The sequence below is a fragment of the Microcaecilia unicolor genome, chromosome 10 (genome assembly GCF_901765095.1).
Source record: "Microcaecilia unicolor chromosome 10, aMicUni1.1, whole genome shotgun sequence".
Classification (NCBI taxonomy): domain Eukaryota; kingdom Metazoa; phylum Chordata; class Amphibia; order Gymnophiona; family Siphonopidae; genus Microcaecilia; species Microcaecilia unicolor.
In genome coordinates, this window is record NC_044040.1 from 18,400,183 (window position 1) to 18,425,709 (window position 25,527).

A 25,527-nucleotide genomic window follows, 5' to 3' on the forward strand; every position below is an offset into this window, starting at 1 on the left:
CTTGCATCCATTTTGGGCCTGAGACCTTACCGCCACCCATTGACCTAGCGGTAAGGTCTCACGCGTTAACCGAGCGGTAATGGTCTATGCGCGTACAATGCCAATTATCGCCCCGGTTAGCAGGGGCGTAGCCAGACTTCGGCGGGAGGGGGGTCCAGAGCCCGAGGTGAGGAGGCACATTTTAGCCCCCCCCCCCCCCGGTGCCGCCGACCCCCCCTTCATTGCCGACCCACCCCCCCCCCGCTGCCACCACCACCACCACCATCACTAACTTTGGCCCCCCCCTGCTGACGATCCTCTTAACCCCGCCTCCCGCTGCCAACCCTCCCCCACCGTCGCCTACCTTTGCTGGCGGGGAACCCCAACCCCCGCCAGCAAAGGTAGCAGATGGCGGGTTGGCGGCAGGAGGGGGGTCGAGAGGGTCATTGGCAGGGGGGGGGGGTCCAGGGCCAAATCTACAGGGACCCAGGCCTCCGTGGCTCCACGTAGCTACGCCCCTGCCGGTTAGTGCCGCGTGCTGGAAAAATTTACGGGACGCACGTAAAAAATGAAATTAGCGCCCGGGCTGTGCGACAGCCCGGTGGTAGTTCAAAATTGACATGCGTAGGATGCAGGTAGGCGTCTATCGCGGCTTAGTAAAAGGGCCCCTTAGTTCTTTAGGAAAGAAACTGTCCCCTCTTCTCATTAACCTTCATACAGTATAGCGCAGAAATATAATCTGCTCATGAAGGACACACAGACACATAACTGGAGCCAGATAAAGGCTCTTTATTTCACTGTGGCTAGTGAAAAAAATCAAGAACAAGCAAATACCCTATCAACCAAAGACACACTAGCACAATCACTGAGATCCGACCTGCGCCTATGATCCCGTGTTTACCAAGCCATGCCAGGAGGAGCTCGGCGCTAATTAAAAATACAGCGACTATGGGAAAGACTGGTTGTGCATAGCCAGAGCCATCCTCCTCTTCCTCAGCCATGAAAAATTGGCACCTCTCAGTCTGGGATGTCTTCTTGTGGTAATACATCATCTTTCCAGCTCATTTCCTTTTCTTCCCTTTCTTGATGGCACCTGGCCAGGGGTAGCCTCGAAAGACCAGGCAGTCTGCCGCATTGTGAGCGATGTAGTAGACGTTTAGCATGGCTGCCGGGCTAAGGATATCCGGTTCTGGAATGGGGGATTTGCCGGCCTTCCCTGATTTTTTACCTTTGCCCTTCTTGCCCTTGCTGGCGCCCTTGGCACTTTTGGCAGGCTGAAAATCAAGATAGGAGACATGTTAACTGTTATATTGCCGGAGTTCAAGTTGCTACCTTAACATTCCCGCACCAGCAACCCTGGTTTTCACAGTTTGTAGCCGACACTAACCCTGCAAGGGTAAAAGTTTGGAGGTCGCTGAGAGGAGTCTCAGCCATCTCCAAACGTTTACCCTTGCCGTTCCCCCCAGACTCACTTCTGGAACTTTGCTCCACCTTGAAACATGCTGCTCTTCCTCCCGTCTTCCAAACCGCCTGAAAAATGACTCCCTTGATAAAGGCTGAATTTACCCTAAAAAGGTGCAATATCAGACTGGTGAAATGGGAGTCCTGGTGCAGCATTAGACTGGATGAACTGATGTGAATCAGCTCATTTTGCTAAATTTCTTCCTGTTCACTTTCTGTCACTTCACTTTGCAGATCTTAGGGGTATACTGTGGTCACAAATAAGTATTGAGGGGTCCTTTTACTAAGGTGCGCCCAAAAAAATGGCTTGCGCTGGTGTAGACGTGTGTATTGGACGCGAGCAGGTCCATTTTTCAGCGCGCCTGCAAAAAAGGCCTTTTGGGGGGGGCTGAAAATGGACGTGCGGCAAAATAAAAATTGGCGCGCATCCATTTTGGGCCTGAAACGTTACCGCCACCCATTGATCTAGCGGTAAGGTCTCATGCGTTAACCGGGCGGTAATGGTCTATGCGCATACAATGCTGATTACTGCCCGGTTAGCGCTGTGCGCCAGAATAGTGGACACGGGTAAAAAAATAAAATTAACGCCCGGGCCACGCGGTAGCCGGGCGGTAGTTGAAAATTGATGTGCCTACATGGCTTAGTGAAAGGGTCCCTTAGTATTGTGGCCTGGCAGGCTGTGGCCCTCAGACATCCTATTTTTCATTTTACAGGTTTAAAAAGGCTAAAAATGGCAAACTAACATGAATATAACGGCAATTAGTGCAAAGATAACAAGATTTACATTTTCTTAGGAAGTGTCATGTTGCCAGACCCAGCAGTGCCCCTTCTCTAGGTGGTAAACTTTTTTTTTTTTTTTTTTAACAGTGCAGAGGATTAGGTAACGTGACCTCCAAGATGACAAGAGGTTAGTGAGACCTGAAGGTCTTTTGCGTTCTTCTCAGATCATTATCACATGAAATGTGTGATATGGAATGAAATGTCATTAGTATGCAATCAAATCAAACCACTCTCTCTGCTTTTCAAGATTTGCTTTGAGCCTGCTATCAAATCATCGGCAGTGATGCAATGGACAGTAACTCAAAACTGTCAATAACAGGTTCCCTTATTAATGATAATGGAGAATTAGTTCTGAGCATTAGGAGGCCGAATTTCTGACTCTCAGAGTCCCAGGCCTGTTGCGGATATATTTATGGGTAAGATTTTTTTTTCTGTAACGTATGCTTTTTTATGGGACTATCTGTCATAACTTTCTAATGCTATAATATATTCCCACAGGAGTTAAAACTTATCCTTTATAACCTATCTTTATCTATAGCTGTGATCCGATATTTTTCTTCTGGCAAAGTTATCAGCTGACATTTCAGCCCTATAGGGACTAATATGGGATGGATTTCCCTGTTAGGTTCTCAAAGGTAGCCCAGCCCCACTGGAGAGGGGACTGTTAACCCCAAACACACTGGGTCAAGGTGGTGGCGGCAGCTGCCGGGGGGGGGGGGGGGGTCAGCAATGGCGGGGGGAGGGTTGGTGGCGCCGGGGGGGTGGCTAAAATGTGCCCCTCACCTCGGGCTCTGGACCCCCCTTCCACCGAAGTCTGGCTGCGCCCCTGTTTAGCAGTGTGGACTGGACGAGTCAGAGGGTCTTTCTGTGTGTAATTTTAGAAATATTGCGAGCATGTAGAGCTGCATTTTTCATATGTAGGTGAGGGAAGGTGCGTGGTAGGTAGGGTGAAATGAGTTTTATTAGTTTAATTTTTCTGTTATTATGAACCACTTCTAGTGATCATAATGAGCAATGTATCTCAAAGGCAGAGCAAAGCTTTTAACTCACTCGTTCAGTACCCATATCTGTTATATAATTCCCACCTAAAGTAATTCCCTTCTCTGTCCTGTTTGTCTGTCCTAATTAGATTGTAAACTCTGTCGAGCAGGGACTGTCTCTTCATGTTCAGTGTACAGCACTGCGTACGTCTAGTAGCGCTATAGAAATGATAAGTAGTAGCAGTAGTAGTCTTTGGGATTCCGGAATCTTGCTATTCTTTGGGATTCTGCATGGAATCTTGCTATTCTTTGTCCTTATACCTATACCTTATTTGTCCTGTTTGTCTGTCCTAATTAGATTGTAAGCTCTGTCGAACAGGGACCGTCTCTTACATGTTCAGTGTACAGTACTGCGTACATCTAGTAGCACTATAAAACTGATAAGTAGTAGTAGTAACTAGGCACTTATAAAATTGCCCCAACATATAAACATAGAGCCAAATTCTATAAATGGTGCCTTAAAAATCGCTGCTGAAAAACCACGGTTAGTGTGATTTTATAAGTTACACCTAAAGTTAGGCACAGTTTATAGAATGTGCATACTCGCCGTTTTTGCAACTAAAATTTAGGCCACCCATTTCAGCCACCTAAAATCAGGCCTAAATACCTGCCCCTAAATTAGGCGTAGATTGGGTGTATCCCATAATAGTACACATAGTTTTTTGAAATGCCCACAACCTGCCCATTCCACACCCCCTTTTTGACTGCTGGCATTACAATTTACATGCACCGTGTTGTAGAATACGCCTAGAAAGTTGTGCATGTAAATTCTAATTAAAGCCAATTAGTGCCGCTAATTGGTTAAGTACCAATTATCGGTGCTGATTGGCTTGTTAATCAAGTTGTGAGCACAATGTGGCCAAATTAGCATGCACAACTTAAGGCGCCATAGATAGAATTTGGGGGATAGGCACAAGGAAAACATACTGCATATAAGCAAGTTCTTTGGGCCGGATTCTATAAACGGTGCACAAATCTGCGTAAGAGTGCGTGGGCAATTAAATTGGTTAACAAGTCAATTAGCAATAATAAGGTGCTACCAATTATTGGCGTTAATTGGCAGTTTGGATTTACATGCACAACTTGCTACAAAGATACGCACTCAAATCTTATGGTGTGCCACTCAAAAGGGGGTGTGGCCATGGGAGGGGCATCGCAGGTCAGGGGCGTTAACTAAAGATGGACACAATATTACTGAATACCAGGGATCTGCAGCTAAATTATGTGCCAGGATTTACACCAAGTTTCAGTTTGTACAAATCCTCAAATCCAAAGCTGAATGTGGATCCCAGTTCTGATCCCCAAATATCCATTATAGAATATTCTATCTATTCCATGATCTGGGACTGATTAACAATAAATTAATAAAACTTCTCTGAGATATTTTTAAGGAAAAGATTTATTGATGTGATTGCTTGTATGAAACAGGCACAACATGGATAGCTGTGTGCCTTGTTAAAAAAAGAAAAATTACCTTCCCTATGTCATAAACCACAAGGCCACTGGGTGAGGTCACAGGAAAAAAAAGTTTTCCCTTTTGTTTAAAAGCTGTTTTTCCTTCTGATAACTAATCACAATCAGTAAAAGTGACTTGAACCAGCTGTCTTGCATTATTCTGCAAACACAGGTGTGAAAATAAATCTTGCACCTGAGTAGTTCCCCAAATAAAAGCAGAATACAGACCAAATATTGATTTTGTAGAATTATAAAAAGGCGAAAGCTGAGTATCTCCAGATCTGAGGTTATTTGCCTGCAGAAAAACTTTTTCCCTTGATAACTACCTGTCTCCTGTGTTCTGCTTGAAATATTCTAATCCATAGTCTCCTCTAGCCCAAATGTACCTTATCATACCATGTATACAAATTAAACCAAGTCAAATACAAGGGAGAAGTTTAAAAGATAAAGGGGTTGATATTTAAAAGGGTTTAACTGTGCAAGAGAGATTCCTGCCCAGATAAACCCTATTTAGCTGGCCATTTGCAAATATTCAGCAGCAATTTGGGAAGGAAGTTATCAATATGGGCAACCATTAAGACTGATAATGGCAGATAAAGATCTTTAAGGTCCATCCAGTCTGCCCAACAAGATAAACTCAGTATAAGGCAGTGGTTCCCAAACCTGATCCTGGAGGCACCCCAGCCAGTCTGGTTTTCAGGATATCCACAATAAATATTCATGAGAGATATTTGCATGCATTGCCACCACTGCATGCAAATCTCTCTCATAAATATATATTTAGTGCATCCTGAAAATCTAGCTGGCTGAGGTGCCTCCAGGCAGGGCCGCCGAGAGAGTAGGCCGGGCCTGGGGCAAAGCCACCCCGCCTCCACCCCCCCCCCTCGCCACTGCCGCCCCCGGTCTCACCTGCCTGCCTCCACAGCTCCGGGCCCCCTGCATTCAAAGCGGCAGTCGCAGATTGCCTCTCTTGAGTCGCAAATCGCCTCTCTGCTGACCTTCCCTCCCTGTGTCCCGCCCTCGTCTGATGTAACTTCCGGTTTCCGCGAGGGCGGGACACAGGGAGGGAAGGCACGAAGGGAGGTGATCTGTGACTGCCGCTTCGAATGCAGGGGGCCTGGAGCCGAGGAGGCAGGCAGGTGAGACTGGGAACTGCAGCGCCGGCGGCCTGACCCTGGCGCCGGGCCCTCCTTGGGGAATTTTGCCCCCCCCCCCCCCTCTCGGTGGCCCTGCCTCCAGGATCAGGTTTGGGAACCACTGGTATAAGGTATGATGTGATACTACATACATTTACTTGATCTTGATTTGTCCTTGTCATTTTCAGGGCTCAGACCGTAGAAGGTCTGCCCAGCACTGGCTTTGCTTCCCAATTACTGGTGTTGCCCTCTAATCACCACCAAGCTTGTTTGGTTCCATGCCTTCTCTACAGGATTCCTTTGTGTTTGTCCCACGCATTTTTTAATTCCATTACTGTTTTCATCCCTACCACCTCCCATGGGAGGGCAGTCCAGAAGTGCCAGTTAGCGTTGTTTATCTTTTGGTCTGCAAACCAGCTAAGTAACCACATAGAGTTAGGACCTCAAAACAAATTGCCCTAACTTTATATGGCAAGTTAACGGGGCATTGGCGGTCATATCCAGATATAGCCACACGTACTCCAGCATCAAACATCCGGGGTTAGTATAGCCCACGGCTGGAAGCGACTTACCACTGAGTGCCAACTAATGATACGGAGCATTGACAGTCATATCCAGATATAGCCACACGTACCCCACACGTACCCCAGCATCGAACATCCGGAGTTAGTTTAGCCCACGGCTGGAAGCGACTTACCACTGAGTGCCAACTAATGATACGGAGCATTGACAGTCATATCCAGATATAGCCACACGTACCCCACACGTACCCCAGCATCGAACATCCGGAGTTAGTTTAGCCCACGGCTGGAAGCGACTTACCACTGCGTGCCGACTAATGACCCCAATGAAAATACGGGGCATTGGCAGTCATATCCAGATATAGCCACACGTACCCCAGCATCGAACATCTGGGGTTAGTTTAGGCCACGGCTGGAAGCGACTTACCACTGCGTGCCGACTAATGACCCCCAATGAAAATAATAGTTGCTGTATTACATCATGCTGAGGTCAGTATTAAGGAATCATCTCATCTTTTCTTTTCTGGGCCTCAGTACACAGTGCTTTAGCAAATGTGCAGAAAAATCATTGTTTTACTCCTGATACAGTAAACTAATGGCATGCAAATTATCGCAGCATTAATTGCATGCTGTCAGACAAAAACAGTGCACACTGTCACGGTAATATGCAGCTATTTGTTGCACAATGAGTAAATGTTTCCTGCACATGAACTGACAGGGAGGGGATTGGCTCAAGCACTGATTGGAAGGGAGACAAAAGCTGAACTCACCGACTCTCATCCCCTACCCCCACCCTCAAAAAATGTCACTTGGGCCACTGCAGCCCAGATTCCCTGATCCCCCTCGATGCTCATAATACCTCCCCCACAAAACTCAACAGAATCCCCCCCCTCCATTGATCCCACAAATATTCCAGGTGGTCTATGATCTCTGGCCCCCCCCAACCCTTCGCCCTGAAGATTTTCCTGGTGGCCTGTGGCCCTTACACCTACCTCCCCCTCCATCTTTCCCCTCCTCCACAAAAATAAAGGAGCAAGGTGACAACTACAGAGGAACATTTTTCCATACCTGGCAGTTTCAGTATCGGGCAGTACATTGTCATGCCATATTTCATGATGAAAGTGTCATATTCTACTCTGCCATAGTGTATAATATGACATTGCACATCATTCTATGCATACTCACACTGTTCACTGTAACACTCTCCATTGTCATGCTGTGTACAGAGCCTGATCTGAATACACCAGGCCACGCAGCAGTCACACCACCTGAACAGACCTATAGACTTCCGCCTCACCAGGACCACACCAAAGGATGATGGAGGAAGAGGAAAAAGAGTGACGGTGCTGGATCTCCACCAGTGGAAGGATGATGAAAGATAAGGGCAGCAGCAGAATCAAATTTTCCATGGGGCCACTGGTGGCAGGAGGAGACACTGCCTCTCTAAGTTTACTCTTTCCAAAAATACTAGGACTAGGGGGCATGTGATGAAGCTACAAAGTAGTAAATTTAAAACAAATCAGAGAAAATCTTTCTTCACTCAACATGTAATTAAGCTCTGGAATTCGTTGCCAGAGAATGTGGTAAAGGCGGTTAGCTTAGCGGGGTTTTAAAAAAGACCATTATTAAATTGACTTGGGGAAAATCCACTGCAATTTCCGGGATAAGCAGCATAAAATGTATTGAACTTTTTTGGGATCTTGCCAGGTATTTGTCACCTGGAATGGCCATTGTTGGAAACAGGGTGCTGGGCTTGATGGACCTTTGGCCTGTCCCAATGTGGCAATACTTATGTACTTATGTAAGTGAAGCTGCTTCTATTGCATCCTGGTGCTGGTTAAGTGAGAACAGCCTGTTGCTGCTTCCCTTCTGCAGTTGATTGAGCAGAATGAGTCAACCACATGCAGCGGGAGAACCAGCAGCATGCTGAGAGGCACAGTCCCACTTTTGTGGTAGTGAAAGCCTAGGCGTCAACTTTTCAAAATGATTTGGGGTAATGAACAACACAAACTACCCTTCACTGGACTGAGTGAAGGAGCTTGCCTAATATCAGAGGTACAATTACACCTACAGAATGGCCACCCATGGGTAAAAGCAAGAGGGGAAAAAAAAGGTGAGGCTAAGAAGGCGATTGGGAAGAGAGCGCGCGAGGGAGAGAATAACGGGCAGAACGAGAAAGGAGATTATGATGGGGTGTGTAATAGGTGAGTGGGAGTGAAAATAGTGAGTGAGAAAAAGGTGAGCACCGGGGATGGGGTGAGACGTGAACAAGGGAGGCAGAGAGGGGGATGGAGTGGGGAAATAGGAGCAGAAAAAAGGGGTGATTCAAATCGCATTACCACACTAGGCTCCCACTCCAGGCTACAGACAGCTCTGGTTGCAGGTTATCATTACATACGTTACCATGTTAAGTCCTTCTGTTGATTCTGCTGTTATTTAAAAGATGGTTCATGATGCCAAGGCCCCTGCCATGAAGAAACAGACAACATATGACAATGCTGCATTGCTGAAAATCCTCGAAACACAGACTGTGAGGGGAGACAAGGACCACAAGGCTCATGTACGCTGCCCAAAGTTTTTCATTTTATAGATCCATAGATCCCAGTTTCTCTCTGGGTTTTCTTTTATTTATTTATTTATTTGTATCCCACATTTTCCCACCTATTTGCAGGCTCAATGTGGCTTACATTATGCCGTAGTGGCGATCGCCATTATCGGAATGAGGAATACAGAGTGGTATTGCATTAAAGTTCTTAAGTGACAGAGTACTTTAAGCAGTCAGGTATAGAGAGTTCATTTCCGGAATGAGAAATAAAGTGGTATTGCATTAAAGTTCAATGGTGACAGAGTAAATTAAGCAATCGAGTATCGAGGGTTCAGTTTTGTCCAGTTCTGGTATAAGTTTTGTTATCTGGAATTTAGGCTAGATCATTGTGGTATGCCTTTTTGAACAGGTTGGTTTTTAGTGATCAGACTGTTATGACTGTTTCTTTCACTTTTTGGCCACTTCATTTAATTCCATTACTATTTTTACCTCCATAACCTTCACTGGGAGGCCAATCCATGCATCTATCACTCTTTCTGGGAAGAAATATTTCTTTGAGCATTCTATCATAACCTTTTGTCCTAGACCTTCCATTCTATTGAAAAAAAGTGTTGCTTCTTAGTCGTTATTTCTACCATTAACACTCTTGAATGTCTCTATCATACCTTCTCTCTTTCCTCTTCTCTAGGGTATATATATATATTTAGGTCCATAAGCCTATTTGCATAGGACTTTGAGTGCAGGCCCTACATTCCTTTGGAGCGGTGATCTCCAAGATTGGACAAAATAGCTGTTCCCTAAAGGATGTTTGAGAGTATAAAAAACACAAACACACTCTTTTTGGGGAAAACAAAAAAACCTTTCAGCTCCTCATGATTTGTAAAGGTGAAGAGATGAGTAAGATTAAAACATCATAGACAGGGCTGGATTTAAGAGTAGGCAGAACAGACACATGTCTAGGGTGCTACATTCTGAAGGCATCCAAATACTGGGATTTGGGAGCCCCCACTCTCCATTCTGAGAAAGCTTTCTTCTCACCAATCCTCTGCCTGTGTGCACGACAATCTTAAATCCACCACAATTTGCCGTTACGGTATTGCTTCCATACTACATAAGAATAGCCATACTGGATGAGACCGATAGTCCATCTAACCTAGTATCCTGCTTCCAACAGTGGCCAATCCCAAAGAGTAGTACGATTCCATGGTACCGATCCCAGGGAAAAGTAGTGGCTTTTCTCATGTCTCTCTTAATAGCAGATTATGGACTTTTCCTCCAAGAACTTGTCCAAATGTTTTTGTAAAACCCAGATACACTAACTGCTGATACCATATCCTCCAGCAACGAGTTCCAAAGCTAAACTGTTCAACTGAGTGAATAAAATATTCCCTCCTATTCATTTTAAAAGCATTACCAAGTAGTGCAGGAGTGGCCTAGTGGTTAGAGCACCGGTCTTGCAATCCAGAAGTGGCTGGTTCAAATCCCACTGCTGCTCCTTGTGATCTTGGGCAAGTCACTTAACCCTCCATTGCCTCAGGTACAAACTTAGATTGTGAGCCCTCCTGGGACAGAAAAATATCCAGATTACCTGAATGTAACTCACCTTGAGCTACTCCTGAAAAAAGGTGTGAGCAAAATCCAAATAAATAAACTTCATGGAGTGTCCCCTAGACTTTGTACTTTTTCTTAAAGAGTAAACAATCGATTAACGTTTACCATTCTATTGCACTCAGGATTTTGTAGACCTCTATCATATCCCTCCCCTTCATCTGTCTCTTTTCCCTTGTAAACCTTTCCTCATATGAGAGGAGTTCCATCTCCTTAATCATTTTGGTCAAACCAGTGCCGTAGCGGGGGCGGCTGGCACCTGGGGCAGGTCACTGCCACGCCCCCCCCCGGGAGCAGTGCGGCGCGCCCCCCTCCTCCGGCGCGCACCCCCCCCCCCGGAGCGCATTGTACCTTACTTTGGCAGGGGCAGGCGGGAGGGCCGATCCGCCCCCAAGCCCACGTCGCTGGGAGCTGCGTCGGCTCCACTGGTTCCTTGCTCTCTCTGCCCCGGAACAGGAACTGTTCCGGGGCAGAGGGAACAAGGAACCAATAGAGACGACACCCCCCCAGCAGCGTGCACCCTGGGAGGACCGCCCCCCTTCCTACGCCACTGGGTCACACTTTGAACCTTTTCTAATTCCGATATATCTTTTGTTGAGATAATGGCTACCAGAACTGCACACAACACTCAAGAAGAGGTCTCGCTATTGAGTGATACAGAGGCATTATGATATTCTTGGTCTTATTTTCCATTCCTTTCCTAATAATTCTTAGCATCCTGTTTGCTTTATTGGTTGCTGCACAATGGATAGAAGATTTCATTGTTTTGTCCACAATGACACCTAGATCTTTTTCTTGAGTATTGACTCCTAAGGTGGACCCTAGTATCTAATAACTGTGATTTGGATTATTCTTCCCAATGTACATCGCTTTGCATTTGTCCACATTAAATTTCATCTGCCATTTGGATGCCCAGTCTTCCAATTTCCTTCCTGCAATATTTCACAGTCCGCATGTGTTTTAACAACTTCGAATAGTTTTGTTTCATCTGTAAATTTAATCAACTCACTTGTCATTCCGATGTCCAAATCATTTATAAATATGTACAGATCCCTGTGGCACTCCACTATTCACCTTCTTCCATTGACAGAAATGGCCATTTAACCTACACTCTGTTTTCTATCTAATAACCAGTTCCAATCCACAACAGAACCTTGCCTCCTATCCCATGGCTTTTTAATTTTCTCGTGAAAAGCTTTCTGAAAATCTAGATACACTACATCATCTGGCTCACCTTTATCCATATGTTTATTCACTTCATCAAAGAAATTAAGCACATTGGTGAGGTAAGGTATCTCTTGGCTGAATCCTTGTTGACTCTGTCCCATTAAACCATGTTTGTCTGTGTGTTCAGTAATTTTATTCTTTATAATAGTTTCCACTGCTTTGCCCAGCACTGACGTCAGGCTTACTGGTCTGTAATTTCCCAGATCACCTCTGGAATCCTTTTTCAAAAATCTGCATTACATTGGCCACCCCCCAATCTTCAGGTACTGTGGACGATCTTAATGACAGGTTATAGATCACTAACAGCAGATCAGCAATTTCATGTCTGAGTTCTTTCAGTATACCATCTGGTCCAGGTGACTTACTACTCTTTAACTTGGCGAATTGGCTTAGTACGTCTTTCAGGTTCACTGGGATTTGTTTCAGTTCCTCTGTATTGTCACCCTTGAAAACCATTTCTAGCAGAAGTAGATCTGAAGCAAAGTATTAAATAAGTACATAAGTATTGCCATACTGGGAAAGACCAAAGGTCCATCGAGCCCAGCATCCTGTTTCCAACAGTGGCCAATCCAGGTCACAAATACCCGGCAAGATCCCAAAAATGTACAAAACATTTTATACTGCTTATCCCAGAAATAGTGGATTTTCCCCAAGTCCATTTAATAACGGTCTATGGACTTTTCCTTTAGGAAGCCGTCTAAACCTTTTTTAAACTCCGCTAAGCTAACTGCCTTTACCACATTCTCTGGCAACAAATTCCAGAGTTTAATTACATGTTGAGTGAAGAAAAATTTTCTCCGATTCGTTTTAAATTTACTACATTGTAGCTTCATCGCATGCCCCCTAGTCCTAGTATTTTTGGAAAGCGTGAACAAACGCTTCACATCTACCCGTTCAACTCCACTCATTATTTTATAGACCTCTATCATATCTCCCCTCAGCCGCCTTTTCTCCAAGCTGAAGAGCCCTAGCCACTTTAGCCTTTCCTCATAGGGAAGTCGTCCCATCCCCTTTATCATTTTCGTCGCCCTTCTCTGCACCTTTTCTAATTCCACTATATCTTTTTTGAGATGCGGCGATCAGAATTGAACACAATATTCGAGGTGCGGTCGCACCATGGAGCGATACAAAGGCATTATAACATCCTCATTTTTGTTTTCCACTCCTTTCCTAATAATACCTAACATTCTATTTGCTTTCTTAGCCGTAGCAGCACATTGAGCAGAAGGTTTCAACGTATCATCAACGACGACACCTAGATCCCTTTCTTGGTCCGTGACTCCTATCGTGGAACCTTGCATGACATAGCTATCATTCGGGTTCCTCTTTCCCACATGCATCACTTTGCAGTTGCTCACATTAAACGTCATCTGCCATTTAGACGCCCAGTCTCCCAGTCTTGTAAGGTCTGCTTGTAATTTATCACAATCCTCCCGCGATTTAACGACTTTGAATAACTTTGTGTCATCAGCATTCAGACTTTCCACTATGGCCTTGTCCTTCCTGAGTGCTCCTTGTATTCCTCAATGATCTAAAGTCCCTACAGATTCCCTCTCATGCTTTCTGCTTCTAACATACCTAAAAAGTTATTACTAAGATTTTTTTTTATCTCTATTGCAAGTTTCTCTCCATATTCTTTTTTCTCAGTGCTTTGCATCTAACTTGGCAGTGCACATGCTGCTTCTTCTTTTCTTCATTCAGATCCTTTTTTCCATGTTTTGAAAGATGTTCCTTTGGCTCTCATAAGCTCTTTCACTTCACCTTTTAACCTTCACAACTTTAGCTTCAGAGCAGCAATTTTCATGTAAGAGTTAAGGATTGTGGCTCTCTGCGGAACACAGTGGAGGAAGTGCACCACCCCTTCCCTCTCCCAAATCAGCTGGAAGACTATATACTGGTGCTTTGGGGCCTATCTTCTGTACCCAACAGAACTCTAAAGGTTCTGTTCTTATTGACTGTAAGGGGTGAGGGTCCTTCTTTCACCAGTAATCGGTGAGGATCGTCCAACATTTATTACACATTTTGCTCATAATGCATCATTTATATGCATAGTACATAGTTCATAATTAGTTATTTTGGCTTTTGGGACAGGCAAGCTATTTCGTGCCCATCTGTCCCCACCCCCTCCCTTTCTTTAGCCATCTCCTTTGTTCTCTGTCAAACTGGATGGTAGGAAGACAGCTGCCTTCTCCTGGATTTTCATCTGCTAACTTACATTTCAGTTTTATTGGGGAAGGGGAAGGGGAGGGGGATTTTGCCCAAGATGCTCTGCATCGGGGCAGCTGTCCTTCTCACCCTCTTCTAGTTGTGGGTCTGCATATGTGAATGACCAATATTCAAACAAGTGGAAGAAGCACATTATCAAGACGATCACTTATAACTTGCTAGCTGACATCCAGTGACATTCCCTGCAGCCATCTATTAGTCCATGTATTATGTCCCCTTCTCACCAGCACAGCCCCCTCATTGTTGTCCTTGGTATTCCATACTCCCTGTCCCAGGCTACAGGGCAACCCAACACTCTCATTTCTCCTTTTCCTGCTGGACCAGACCATAACACTTCACCCCCGGTCTCCCCTCCTACCTGTCTCTTAGGATCCCCCCCCCCCCCCAAGTCCTGGCTGCCTGCCTCTTTCCAGTCCCATGGCCTCAGCCTCACATTGTCTAACAGCCTCCATATCCGTCCAAACCTTTTTTAAACTCCGCTAAGCCAACCGCCTTTACCACATTCTCTGGCAACGAATTCCAGAGTTTAATTACATATTGACTGAAGAAAAATTTTCTCTGATTTGTTTTAAATTTACTACATTGTAGCTTCATCGCATGCCCCCTAGTCCTAATATTTTTGGAAAGTGTGAACATACACTTCACATCTACTCGTTCAACTCCACTCATTATTTTATTTTATAGACTTCTACCATATCTCCCCTCAGCCGTCTTTTCTCCAAGCTGAAGAGCCCTAGCCGCTTTAGCCTTTCCTCATAGGGAAGTTGTCCCATCCCCTTTATCGTTTTCGTCGCCTTCTCTTCACCTTTTCTAATTCCACTATATCTTTTTTGAGATGCGGCGACTAGAATCGAACACAATATTCGAGGTGTGGTCGCACCATGGAGCGATACAAAGGCATTATAACATCCTCATTTTTGTGTTCCATTCCTTTCCTAATAATACCTAACATTCTATTTGCTTTCTTAGCCGTAGCAGCACACTGAGCAGAAGGTTTCAACGTATCATCAACAACGACACCTAGATCCCTTTCTTGGTGTATATCCTCACGTCTAAAGTTAGGCACTGATTCCGGCGCTAACCCCTGGATTCTATATAGTGCACTTAGATTTAGGCACCAAAATCAGTGTAGATTCTATAATACCATGCGTAACTTAATTGGCTTAACAAGCTGAGCGCTGAATGGCACTGATTAGAATTTAGGCGCACAACTCACTAAGCGTATTCTGTAACTACATGCACCGAACTTCTAACACATGGAGGCAAAAAGGGGCTTGGTTATGGGCAGGGAAATGGGCATTTCATGGGCGTTCCAAAATCTAGGCACCTAGTCATAGAATATGGCGCAGTGCCCCTAAATCTATGCACCGAGATTTGCACTAGGTTTTCTCTGGCGTAAATAGATACACACAGATATGAGCGCTGAAATATCAACTGTGTATTCTATACTTGGTGCCTAAATCTAGGTGCAGATTATAGAATGCGCTTAGTCGGCACTGATTTCACCACCAATTTTTTAGACGCCATATATAGAATCTCCTCCTAAACGTATTCTATAAACAGCGCATAACCTTCAGCGCCATTTATAGAACAGCACTTAACACGTTTTCTTCGGCACAGATTTTTCAGCGCTATTTATAGAATTTGGTCCTATATACATACATTTACTCCTGTTCTGAAACACATATAAATGTGTGTAGCAGGATCTGGATACTGTTAGTTCGTCTGGGAGCCTATTCTATAAAGGCACATTAGGAGCCATCTTTGATTGTTTGAACAACGTGCAGCCATGTTATGGAAAAAGAGGGAAAAAAAGGGAGTGGGAAATGGACCACGGACTCCAGTGATGACAAGGACAATCTGGATGCTTGAGAAGAATTTATTGATTCAAGACCCGACACAGTACTGTGTTTCGGCCGGTGGCCTGCCTCAGGGGTCTTATCTCAATAAATGGATATCAGCGTCTTCAATATAAAATACGTTCAGTCAGTAATATAACGGAGTAGTCTTTAAAAAGACTTTGGTAGCGTTGTTGTGAGTCTATCAATCCGTGGGATCTCAGAATTCTCCACCCAGGCAGATTTCTGCTGAATCATGGAGTATAAAGTAAAATTGGACCTTTAATGCCTTTTCTGTTTGGCATTTACGGTACTTGTGCCCCTGCTACAGTGTCGCCATGTCGGGTAACTGCTCGGGCAGTTTGAAGTGAAGAAGTGGGAAGCTGTCTGGGCAGTTCATGTTGGAATTTGGAAACATTTGTGGTCCACTGAAGCCTGCATCAAGTAACCCAAAATAAGGGCCCTGTTTACTAAGACGCGCTAGCGTTTTTAATGCACGCGTTTTAATTTAGCACATGCTAATGCTAGAGACACCCATATATTCCTATGGATGTCTTTAGCATTAGCGAATGTTAATTTTTAGCTTGCGCTAAAAACAATAGCATGCCTACAGCGTGGCATAGTAAACAGGGCCCCAAGTGTTTAACTTGCTCACTTTTGGATTATGAACAGTTATAAGTACTTTTGATAGTCAATTAATTTTTAACACCATACCTATACAGAAAAAATTGGACTGAAGAAGCAATAATGCTGAAATGAGTTTTTGCTTCATATATGATGGTCCTTAAAAAATGTTCCAAATAGTTTGGTATAGAGAGTTTGAAAGAAGGGTTGTTTTGATATTGACCTGTACTAAAATAGCATGAGTTAGTGGTAAAATAACTCACCTTAACAGTTGCCCACATTGATAACTTCCCCCCTTAGTGTGAAGAGTTTCAGTCTCTGGTAAGCAGAGCTGATATTGTCATAATGCCTCATTTCACCAATGCCTAAGAGCCAACCTCATCGGTGATGTCACAATGGCTTGTCTGTCCTATACTTGGCTCACTTTCCCCCCTTAGTGTAAAGAGTTTCAGTCTCTGGTAACCAGAGCTGATATTGTGATGTCATAATGCCTCATTTCACCAATGCCTAAGAGCCAACCTCCTCAGTGATGTCACAATGGCTTCGTTGTCCTGTGCTAGACTCACTTTTATTACATATAGCAGTGATTTCGATTGCTAGAGACATTTCTTTTTTTCTTTAATTAAAGGGGGAAGTATCAACGTGTTATTTTACTGTTAACCCCCGTTATTAGTAACCAGGTCTCATTGCACAAAATGGGACCTGTGCTAAAATAGCATGAGTTAGTGGTAAAATAACACATCTTAACAGTAGCCACATTGATCACTTTAGTGCAAAGAGTTTCAGGCTTTAGTAAACAGAGCTGATTTTGTGATGTCATAATACCTCTTTCCACCAATGACTAAGAGCCAATCTCAATGATGTCATAATTGCTTGATTGCCCTATACTGGGGTCACGTTTATAACATATAACAATGATTTTGATTTCTAGAGACATTTGTTTTCTTCTACGTTTTTCTTTAATTAAGTGAGAAGTTATCGATGTGGGCTACCATTAATTAAGACATGCTATTTTACTGTTAACCCCAGTTATTAGTAACTAGATTTCACTGTCTAAAATGGGACCTTTGCTAAAAAATCCACAAGCTAGCGTAATAACTACGCTCTTAAATTGTATAACTGATTACAAAACTTCACTTAATCCAGCATTACTTATCCCTGGAATATGTAATCCCCTCTCAGTGGGATGGATTAATGTGAATCTTGCTCTTCAACTTCCTTCTGAGCAGCAATGAACCAAAATAAATATATACGTTCACTACTACTACTTATCATTTATATAGCGCTACAAGGCATACGCAGCGTTCACTGCTGGATACATGGACATACACAGGACGTCAGACGCACACAGACAAACAGATTAAAACTTGATCAGATGATTCGTCCATGCCGCACAGCCAAGAAGAGGACTTCGGCTGGCGGGGGTTGGGGTCCCCAGCCAGCACAGGTACGCGACGGTGGTGGGGGAGGGTTGGCGGTGGGAAGGGGGCTCGAGAGGGTCGCGGCAGGGGGGTCCAGGGGTCAGGAACTCGGAGGGGGGTCTGGAAATCGGAGGGAGGGAGGGAGGCAGGGAGGTGGGGTCTGGAACGGGGGAGGGAGGGAGGGGGGTCTGGAACTCGAGAGGGGAGGAGGGAGGGAGGGGGTCTGGAACTTGGGGGGGGGGGAGGAGGGGCAAGGAAGGAGAGAGGGAGGGGGCAAGAGGAGAGGAGGGAGGGAATGCACCACCTGTACAAAAACTGGGAAACAACAAAAAAAAAACGGGGGGGGGGGCGACCCTGGAACACGGAGGAAGGAGTGACACTGGAACTGGGAGGAAGGGGCGGGGGCCCCTGGCACACACTCTCACACACACACTGTCTCTCTCACAGACACACTCGCACCCAGTCTCAATCTCTCTCTCTCACACACACACACTTGCACATTCACTCTCTCTCTCTCACACAATCACTCTCACATATACTCTCTCAAACATACACACTCCGAGGAAACCCTTGCTAGCGCCCGTTTCATTTGTGTCAGAAACAGGCCTGTTTTACTAGTTGTGTATAAATTGCAAATAGAAAATAATAATAACACTACTACTACTACTACTTATCATTTCTATAGCGCTACAAGGCATACGCAGCGCTGTACACCATACACAAAAAGACAGTCGCTGCTCAAAGAGCTTACAATCTAGATAAGACAGGTAAACAGACAGAACAATTAAGGGTAAGGGAATAAAGAGGTGAGAATAAAAGGACAGGGCAAGTGAGTTAGGAGTCAAAAGCAGTGGTAAAGAGGTGGGCTTTGAGTTTGGACTTGAAAACGGCCAAAGACGGGGCTAGACGTACAAGCTCGGGAAGTTTATTCCAGGCTTGAGGTGCAGCAAGATAAAAGGAACGGAGTCTTGAATTAGCAGTAGAGGAGAAGGGGACAGATAAGAGAGAGTTATCAACAGAATGGAGTACTCGAGGGGAGGCTTAGGGAGTGGAGAGGTACTGGGGAGCGGCAGAGTGAATGCACTTATAGGTCAAAAGGAGAAGTTTGAATTGAATACGGAAATGGATAGGGAGTCAGTGAAGTGACTTAAGGAGAGGGCTAATGTGAGCATAGTGACTTTGGCGGAAAATGAGTTGCGCAGCAGAGTTTTGGACTGATTGAAGAGGAGAGAGATGGCTAAGAGGGAGGCCGGTGAGAAGCAGGTTACAATAATCAAGACGAGAGGTGATAAGAGTGTGGATAAGGGTTCTGGTAGAGTCAGTGGCGTAGGAAGGGGGGGGCGGTGGGGCGGTTCGCCCCGGGTGCATGCTGCTGGGGGGGGGGGGTGTCGGCTCCGCTGGTTCACTGCTCTCTCTGCCCCGGAACAGGTTACTTCCTGTTCCGGGGCAGAGAGAGCAGGGAACCAGTGGAGCCGACGCAGCTCCCACCGACATGCACTCGGGGCGGAGCGGCCCTCCCGCCCGTCCCCTTTAGTAAGAATGTGCTCGGGGGGGGGGTGCATGTGTGCGCGTGCCGAGGGGGGGTGCGCCGTGTCAGCCGCCCTTGCTACGGCACTGGGTAGAGTGCTCAGAGATGAAGGGACGGATTTTACTGATGTTATAGAGAAAGAAACGACAGGTTTTGGCAATCTGCTGAATGTGAGCAGAGAAGGAGAGAGAGGAGTCAAAGATGACCCCAAGGTTACGAGCTGATGAGACACGGAGAATGAGAGTGCCATCCACAGAAATAGAGAAAGGGGGGAGAGGAGAGGTAGGTTTAGGGGGAAAGATGAGAAGCTCGGTTTTGGCCATGTTAAGTTTCAGATGACGTTGAGACATCCAGGCGGCGATATCAGATAGGCAGGCTGAAATATTGGTCTGGATGTTGGTTGAGATTTCAGGGGTAGAGAGGTAGATTCATCAGCATAGAGATGGTATTGAAAGCCATGGGATGATATCAGAGAGCCAAGGGAAGAAGTGTAGATGGAGAACAGGAGAGGACCGAGAACAGAACCCTGAGGTACAGCGAATAACAGCGAGCAGCTATAATAACCCTCCTCTCCACCACCACCACCACCACCACCCTCTATCCTTCCAACCCCAACAATAGCTGGGATAAGCAGTATAAAATGTTTTGTACTTTTTTGGGATCTTGCCAGGTATTTGTGACCTGGATTGGCCACTGTTGGAAACAGGATGCTGGGCTTGATGGACCTTTGGTCTGTCCCAGTATGGCAACACTTATGTATTTAGGATTCTGAATGGAATCTTGCTACTCTTTGGGGTTCTACATGGAATGTTACTATTGTTTGGGTTTCTGCCAGGTACTTGTGACCTGGATTGGCCACTGTTGGAAACAGGATGCTGGGCTTGATGGACCTTTGGTCTGTCCCAGTATGGCAACACTTATGTACTTATCCCCTTGGTTACTGCGGGTCCCTATCCCCGTGTCAATCTCTAATACTTCCTTTATTTGAATAGAACAATATTTTCTTTCTGTGGATGAATATGTAATCCCCTATTATATTAAGGATTACTAAAGTGGTAGAACTCTCCAGCGGTACTTGGGTAGGATTTGAATTCAGTGAGGTGTGGGGATCCTGCCCAAAGGGGTAGGGATTCATGGGATAAGTTGCAGGAAGAAATGTTTGTGCGTGTGTGAGTGAGAGAAAGGAGAGACTTAAGAGGTAATAAATGTTAGAGTTGGAGGAGACACTGGGTCTTTGATTGCCCGTACCCCCACCAGGATCTTTGGAGGAGAGGGGGATCCCAAAGTGGCTAAATAAAACCCAGGCTGAATCAGCGGCGTAGCCAAGGGTGTGCCCGGGTGGGCCCAGGCCCACCTACTTTGGGTTCAGGCCCACCCAATAGCAGCACACCTATGAAGTGGCTGGCAGGGATCCCCAAGCCCTACCAGCCCAAAATTCCCAACAGCTGTCCCTCCTGCATACCTTGTAAATAGCAGATCTTCGCCTGCAGTGAGCAGCGACTGATACATGCTGTTCGCACCTGTCCGACAGTCTTCCCTCTGAAATGTTCCCGCCTATGCAGAAACAGGAAGTTGCATCAGAGGGAAGGCTGTGGGGCCAACATGAGCAGTGTGTATTAGTTGCTGCCGGTGAAAATCTTCTACTTAAAAGGCATGCGGGGGAGGAGGGATGTTTGAGAGACCATATGGCCGGCATGCAGGCAAGAGAGGGAGAGACCAAATCACTCGTGGGACAGGGCGGAGTTCTTCTGCCCACCCATGTTGGGCCCAGGCCCACCCAAAATTGGGTGCCTGGCTATGCCGCTGGGCTGAATTAAGGAGCAGTCGCTGCCATAGTCAGTGGCAACTGTGAAGCTGTAAGAGGCTAGGGTGGGTAATGGGAACCCAGCCCGAAAGCAGGAACCAGGACAGGGGAAATCTGTCCAAGACCAGGGTGCATCTTCTGAAGTGCATCCCTGGAAGGAAGGACAGCCTAAAAGGGTCTGTGCCTGAGGGAAGTGGATTGTGATCAGGAAAATTCAGGAGCTGCCTCAGCTTATTACCAGCCCCTGGGATGGATAAAGGCCAGGCAGTATTTGTAAATGTGTAAATACTGAAAATTGCAAAGATGATCAAGTTTGAGAAAAAGGTTCTTTATCTGCCGACACTTACTTTGTTACTATGTTGTAATACACGGTCTTGAATGGACCGGAGGAGTTCTATTGTGCATATGGAGTTATAAAAATAATGGATTTGCCTGCCGCTTGCAGAAAGTGCAAAAAAAAAAAAAGTCCGTTCACAGGACAAATCCCTCCTCTCAGTACCCTTCTCCACCACCGCCAACTCCAGGCTCCACCCTTTCTGCCTCGCCTCACCCTATGCTTGGAATAAACTTCCTGAGCCCTTACGCCAAGCCCCCTCCCTACCCGTCTTCAAGTCTTTGCTTAAAGCCCACCTCTTCAATGCTGCGTTAGGCACCTAACTCTTTCAGGAAATCCAGACTGCCCCAATTTGACTGCCCCTATCGGACTGACTGTTCACTTGTCTTTTAGATTGTAAGCTCTTTGAGCAGGGACTGTCCCTCTATGTTAAATTGTACAGCGCTGCGTAACCCTAGTAGCGCTTTAGAAATGTTAAGTAGTAGTAGTAGTAGAAAGTGCAGTAAAGATGAGTTTGCATCGTTTAAGAAAAATCCTTGGTGCGCTGTTTGGTTCTTCGGTAAAGCTCATCGTAAAGCCCTGCTTATTTGCCAAAGCCCTGGATCTCTATTCTGGACCATTAACCCCCTCCCGAGCTGGACTGGTGAAAGGAATGACCGTGCATGTGGAAGGAGAGCTGTGCGGAGGAATGGAGGTTGGCAAGAGAACTGATATTTGATTATGTGCCCTGGGTTATGGGATTGTGAGGGCTGGAGAAGTTGTCTGTACCCAGAGGAATGGGCCAGTGTGGGTCGGACCCAGGGTTACAAATAGAAAATGTTTTAGATTAAAAAAAAATGCTCCATGCATTTCGGACAGGGCTGTTCGCCTGCATGCTCACATATCTTGCAGACTGGAATATGGAAGACCTAAGGGCTTCCTTTAGTTATAGGTTGAACTTCTGATTTTAGGTTTTAGTTGATAAACACTGATAAAACATCCCAGATGCAACTTCTTCCCCCAAGGAAAATCTCACAGAAAATCATTATTTCTCCTCATAGCCGCCGAGAGGGGGGGCAGGGGGGACAAAATTCCCCGGGGCCCGATGCAGGGGTCTCTCTCTCTCCTGCTCCTGCTCCTGACGGGACCTGGGTGATTGCGTCCCAACAGGAGCAGGAGAGAGAAAACTCCGGCGCCGGGCCCCCCTTGCATTGCCTGTCTATCAGATGCTGGGCCCTCAGGCCGCACACGCTCAGTTTTGAGGCTGAGCATGTGCGACCTGAAGAAAGCAGTCGCAGGGGCAGGCAATGCTGGGCAGAGGAAGAAGCAGCGGGCCAGCCAAAGTACTTCGGGAGGGAGGGGGGCGGTGGTGGCAATGGTGATGATGATTCTGTCCCAGGCCTGGCTCAGTCTTTCGGCGGCCCTGTTTCCCCTAGTATTCTCTCATTTCTTCCTTTGCCTGTCTTGGGTTCACCCCCATTTTTGTGTCTTTTCAGCTTTGACAATATATCAGTTGCACAAACCTATATGATTCAACCAAAAGATACCCTGCTACAGTACCTGCATCTCAAAAACACTGATTTTCTGTAACCTGGAAAGACCCTCTAATCATCGGGAAAAGAAACTAAATTTACACCTAAAAACAGAAACCCTGGATATAGGCATTGGAATAGTGATGTAAATACAAACCACCATCCCTATACTTCAAGCGAGGGGATGTTACGACACCCCAGTACGTCCAGCTCCTGTCCTTTGCCTTGAGTGTCACAATTTTTCAGATATGTTTACTTTTGCTCTAACCAGTGTGTTTTTTCTAGCAAAAAAGGTGCCGGTACTCAAATGCTAGGCCATCCCTTCAGGAGTGGGGTGATCACCGAGGGACCCACCCCATAATAGCCAGGCCCCCTGCAACCAGTCACAGAATCTATGACAAGACAGAATTGGTGCGTAGAGCCTGAGCTCTGCCATTAAAACTTGGGGGTCCATGGGTCAATTTTAGCAGGTAACGGAAAAGGTGCCGGTACTCAGTTCCCCCCTAGTACCCCCTCGGAAAAAAGCCCTGGGTCTAACTGTATTTTCCTTTTGCCTCATTTTCTCCCATTTCAGCAAGTTCTTTATCTCTTTGTCACCCTGCTTGGTTACACCTAAGCTTCACCTGAGACACGGTGGCAGCCAGAGGACTTCCTGCGTGAATATCCACAACAGCAGTTTTGATTATATCACATTATGATGGTCCGTAATACAAAGCAAAAGGTGGTGTCTGTTTTTTTGAATTACAAAAGCACTAACCTTCTTAACTTCCAGTCCTAGTAACTGAAGCCCCTTTGGGACGTGCGTCTACTCACATTCCCTCACTTACACGCGTGTGGGTGCACAGCTGACAGCAGCTCTGGGTGTACTTTGCACCTGCTAGAGATCATTGGATCCAGCCCTCTTACCTTGCCTTGTGCAGGCCGGCTCCCTGGGCTCTTCTTTCTTTGATTGCTCTTCTTCTTAGTCCGCCTCATGTAGCTGCTCTCCAGGTCCCTGAGTTCTCAATGCCAAGCATGCATCACTCTTCTGTTTACACCCATTGCCATGGCAACAGTGGGTGTAAGGACTGAAGCAGCAACACCGACAACTCCCAGCAACCAGACCAAAATCAGGACCAGCAGCAACACAAGAATCACTCCCAGCCACGTACTGTAAGTAGCATCAGAACCAGCCACAAAACCACCAGAATCAGGACCTGCACTGCAGCACCAAAAGAATCAGTCACAGCCACATACTGTAAGTAGTATCAGAACCAGCCACAAAACCACCAGAATCAGGACCTGCAGCACCAAAAGAATTACTCCCAGCCACGTACTGTAAGTAGTATCAGAACCAGCCACAGAACCACCAGAATCAGGACCTGCACTGCAACACCAAAAGAATCAGTCCCAGCCACATACTATAAGTAGTATCAGAACCAGCCACAAAACCACCAGAATCAGGACCTGCAGCACCAAAAGAATTACTCCCAGCCACGTACTGTAAGTAGTATCAGAACCAGCCACAGAACCACCAGAATCAGGACCTGCACTGCAACACCAAAAGAATCAGTCCCAGCCACATACTGTAAGTAGTATAATCAGAACCAGCCACAAAACCGCCAGAATCAGGACCTGCACTGCAACACCAAAAGAATCACTCCCAGCCACATACTGTATGTACTATCAGAGCCAGCCACATAAGTACCATTATAGCCAGCCACAGAACCACCAGAATCAGGACCAGCAGCACCAAAAGAATCAGCCCCAGCCACATACTGTAAGTAGTATAATCAGAACCAGCCACAAGGCAACCAGAATCAGGACCTGCACTGCAGCACCACAAGAATCACTCCCAGCCACATACTGTAAATAGTATCAGAACCAGCCACAAATCCACCAGAATCAGGACCTGCAGCACCAAAAGAATTACTCCCAGCCACGTACTGTAAGTAGTATCAGAACCAGCCACAGAACCACCAGAATCAGGACCTGCACTGCAACACCAAAAGAATCAGTCCCAGCCACATACTATAAGTAGTATCAGAACCAGCCACAAAACCACCAGAATCAGGACCTGCAGCACCAAAAGAATTACTCCCAGCCACGTACTGTAAGTAGTATCAGAACCAGCCACAGAACCACCAGAATCAGGACCAGCATCAGCAAAAGAATCAGTCCCAGCCACATACTGTAAGTAGTATAATCAGAACCAGCCACAAGGCAACCAGAATCAGGACCTGCAGCACCAAAAGAATCCCTCCCAACCACATGCTGTAAGTAGTATCAGAACCAGCCACAGAACCACCAGAATCAGGACCTGCAGAACCAAAAGAATTACTCCCAGCCACGTACTGTAAGTAGTATCAGAACCAGCCACAGAACCACCAGAATCAGGACCTGCAGCAACATAAGAAACACTCCCAGACACATACTGTACCATTAGAGCCAGCCACAGACAACCAGAATCAGGACCAGCAGCACCAAACAAATACAGAATCAAATCCAAA

The 25,527-nt window shown here is 46.0% G+C and overlaps 1 protein-coding gene across 1 annotated transcript; it reads right to left on the reverse strand.

Moving 5' to 3' along the window:
- Window positions 1-786: 786 nt before the first annotated feature.
- On the reverse strand, window positions 787-24,031 carry SMKR1 (small lysine rich protein 1). Its single transcript, XM_030216887.1, has 2 exons — window positions 23,945-24,031; window positions 787-1,253 (listed from the first exon to the last, which is right to left on the reverse strand). Exons 1-2 carry the CDS (start codon window positions 24,011-24,013, stop codon window positions 1,041-1,043), a joined length of 282 nt encoding a protein of 93 aa, XP_030072747.1. The 5' UTR covers window positions 24,014-24,031; the 3' UTR covers window positions 787-1,040.
- Window positions 24,032-25,527: the final 1,496 nt, after the last annotated feature.

What these genes read in the sequence shown, in the direction of transcription:
- SMKR1 (XM_030216887.1), bottom strand. Translation starts at nt 24,013, where the DNA reads ATGAGGCGGACTAAGAAGAAGAGCAATCAAAGAAAGAAGAGCCCAGGG. An exon ending in GCCGGCCTGCACAAGGCAAG is followed by an intron (nt 1,254 to 23,944) that starts GTAAGAGGGCTG and finishes CTTGATTTTCAG; the next exon opens with CCTGCCAAAAGTGCCAAGGG.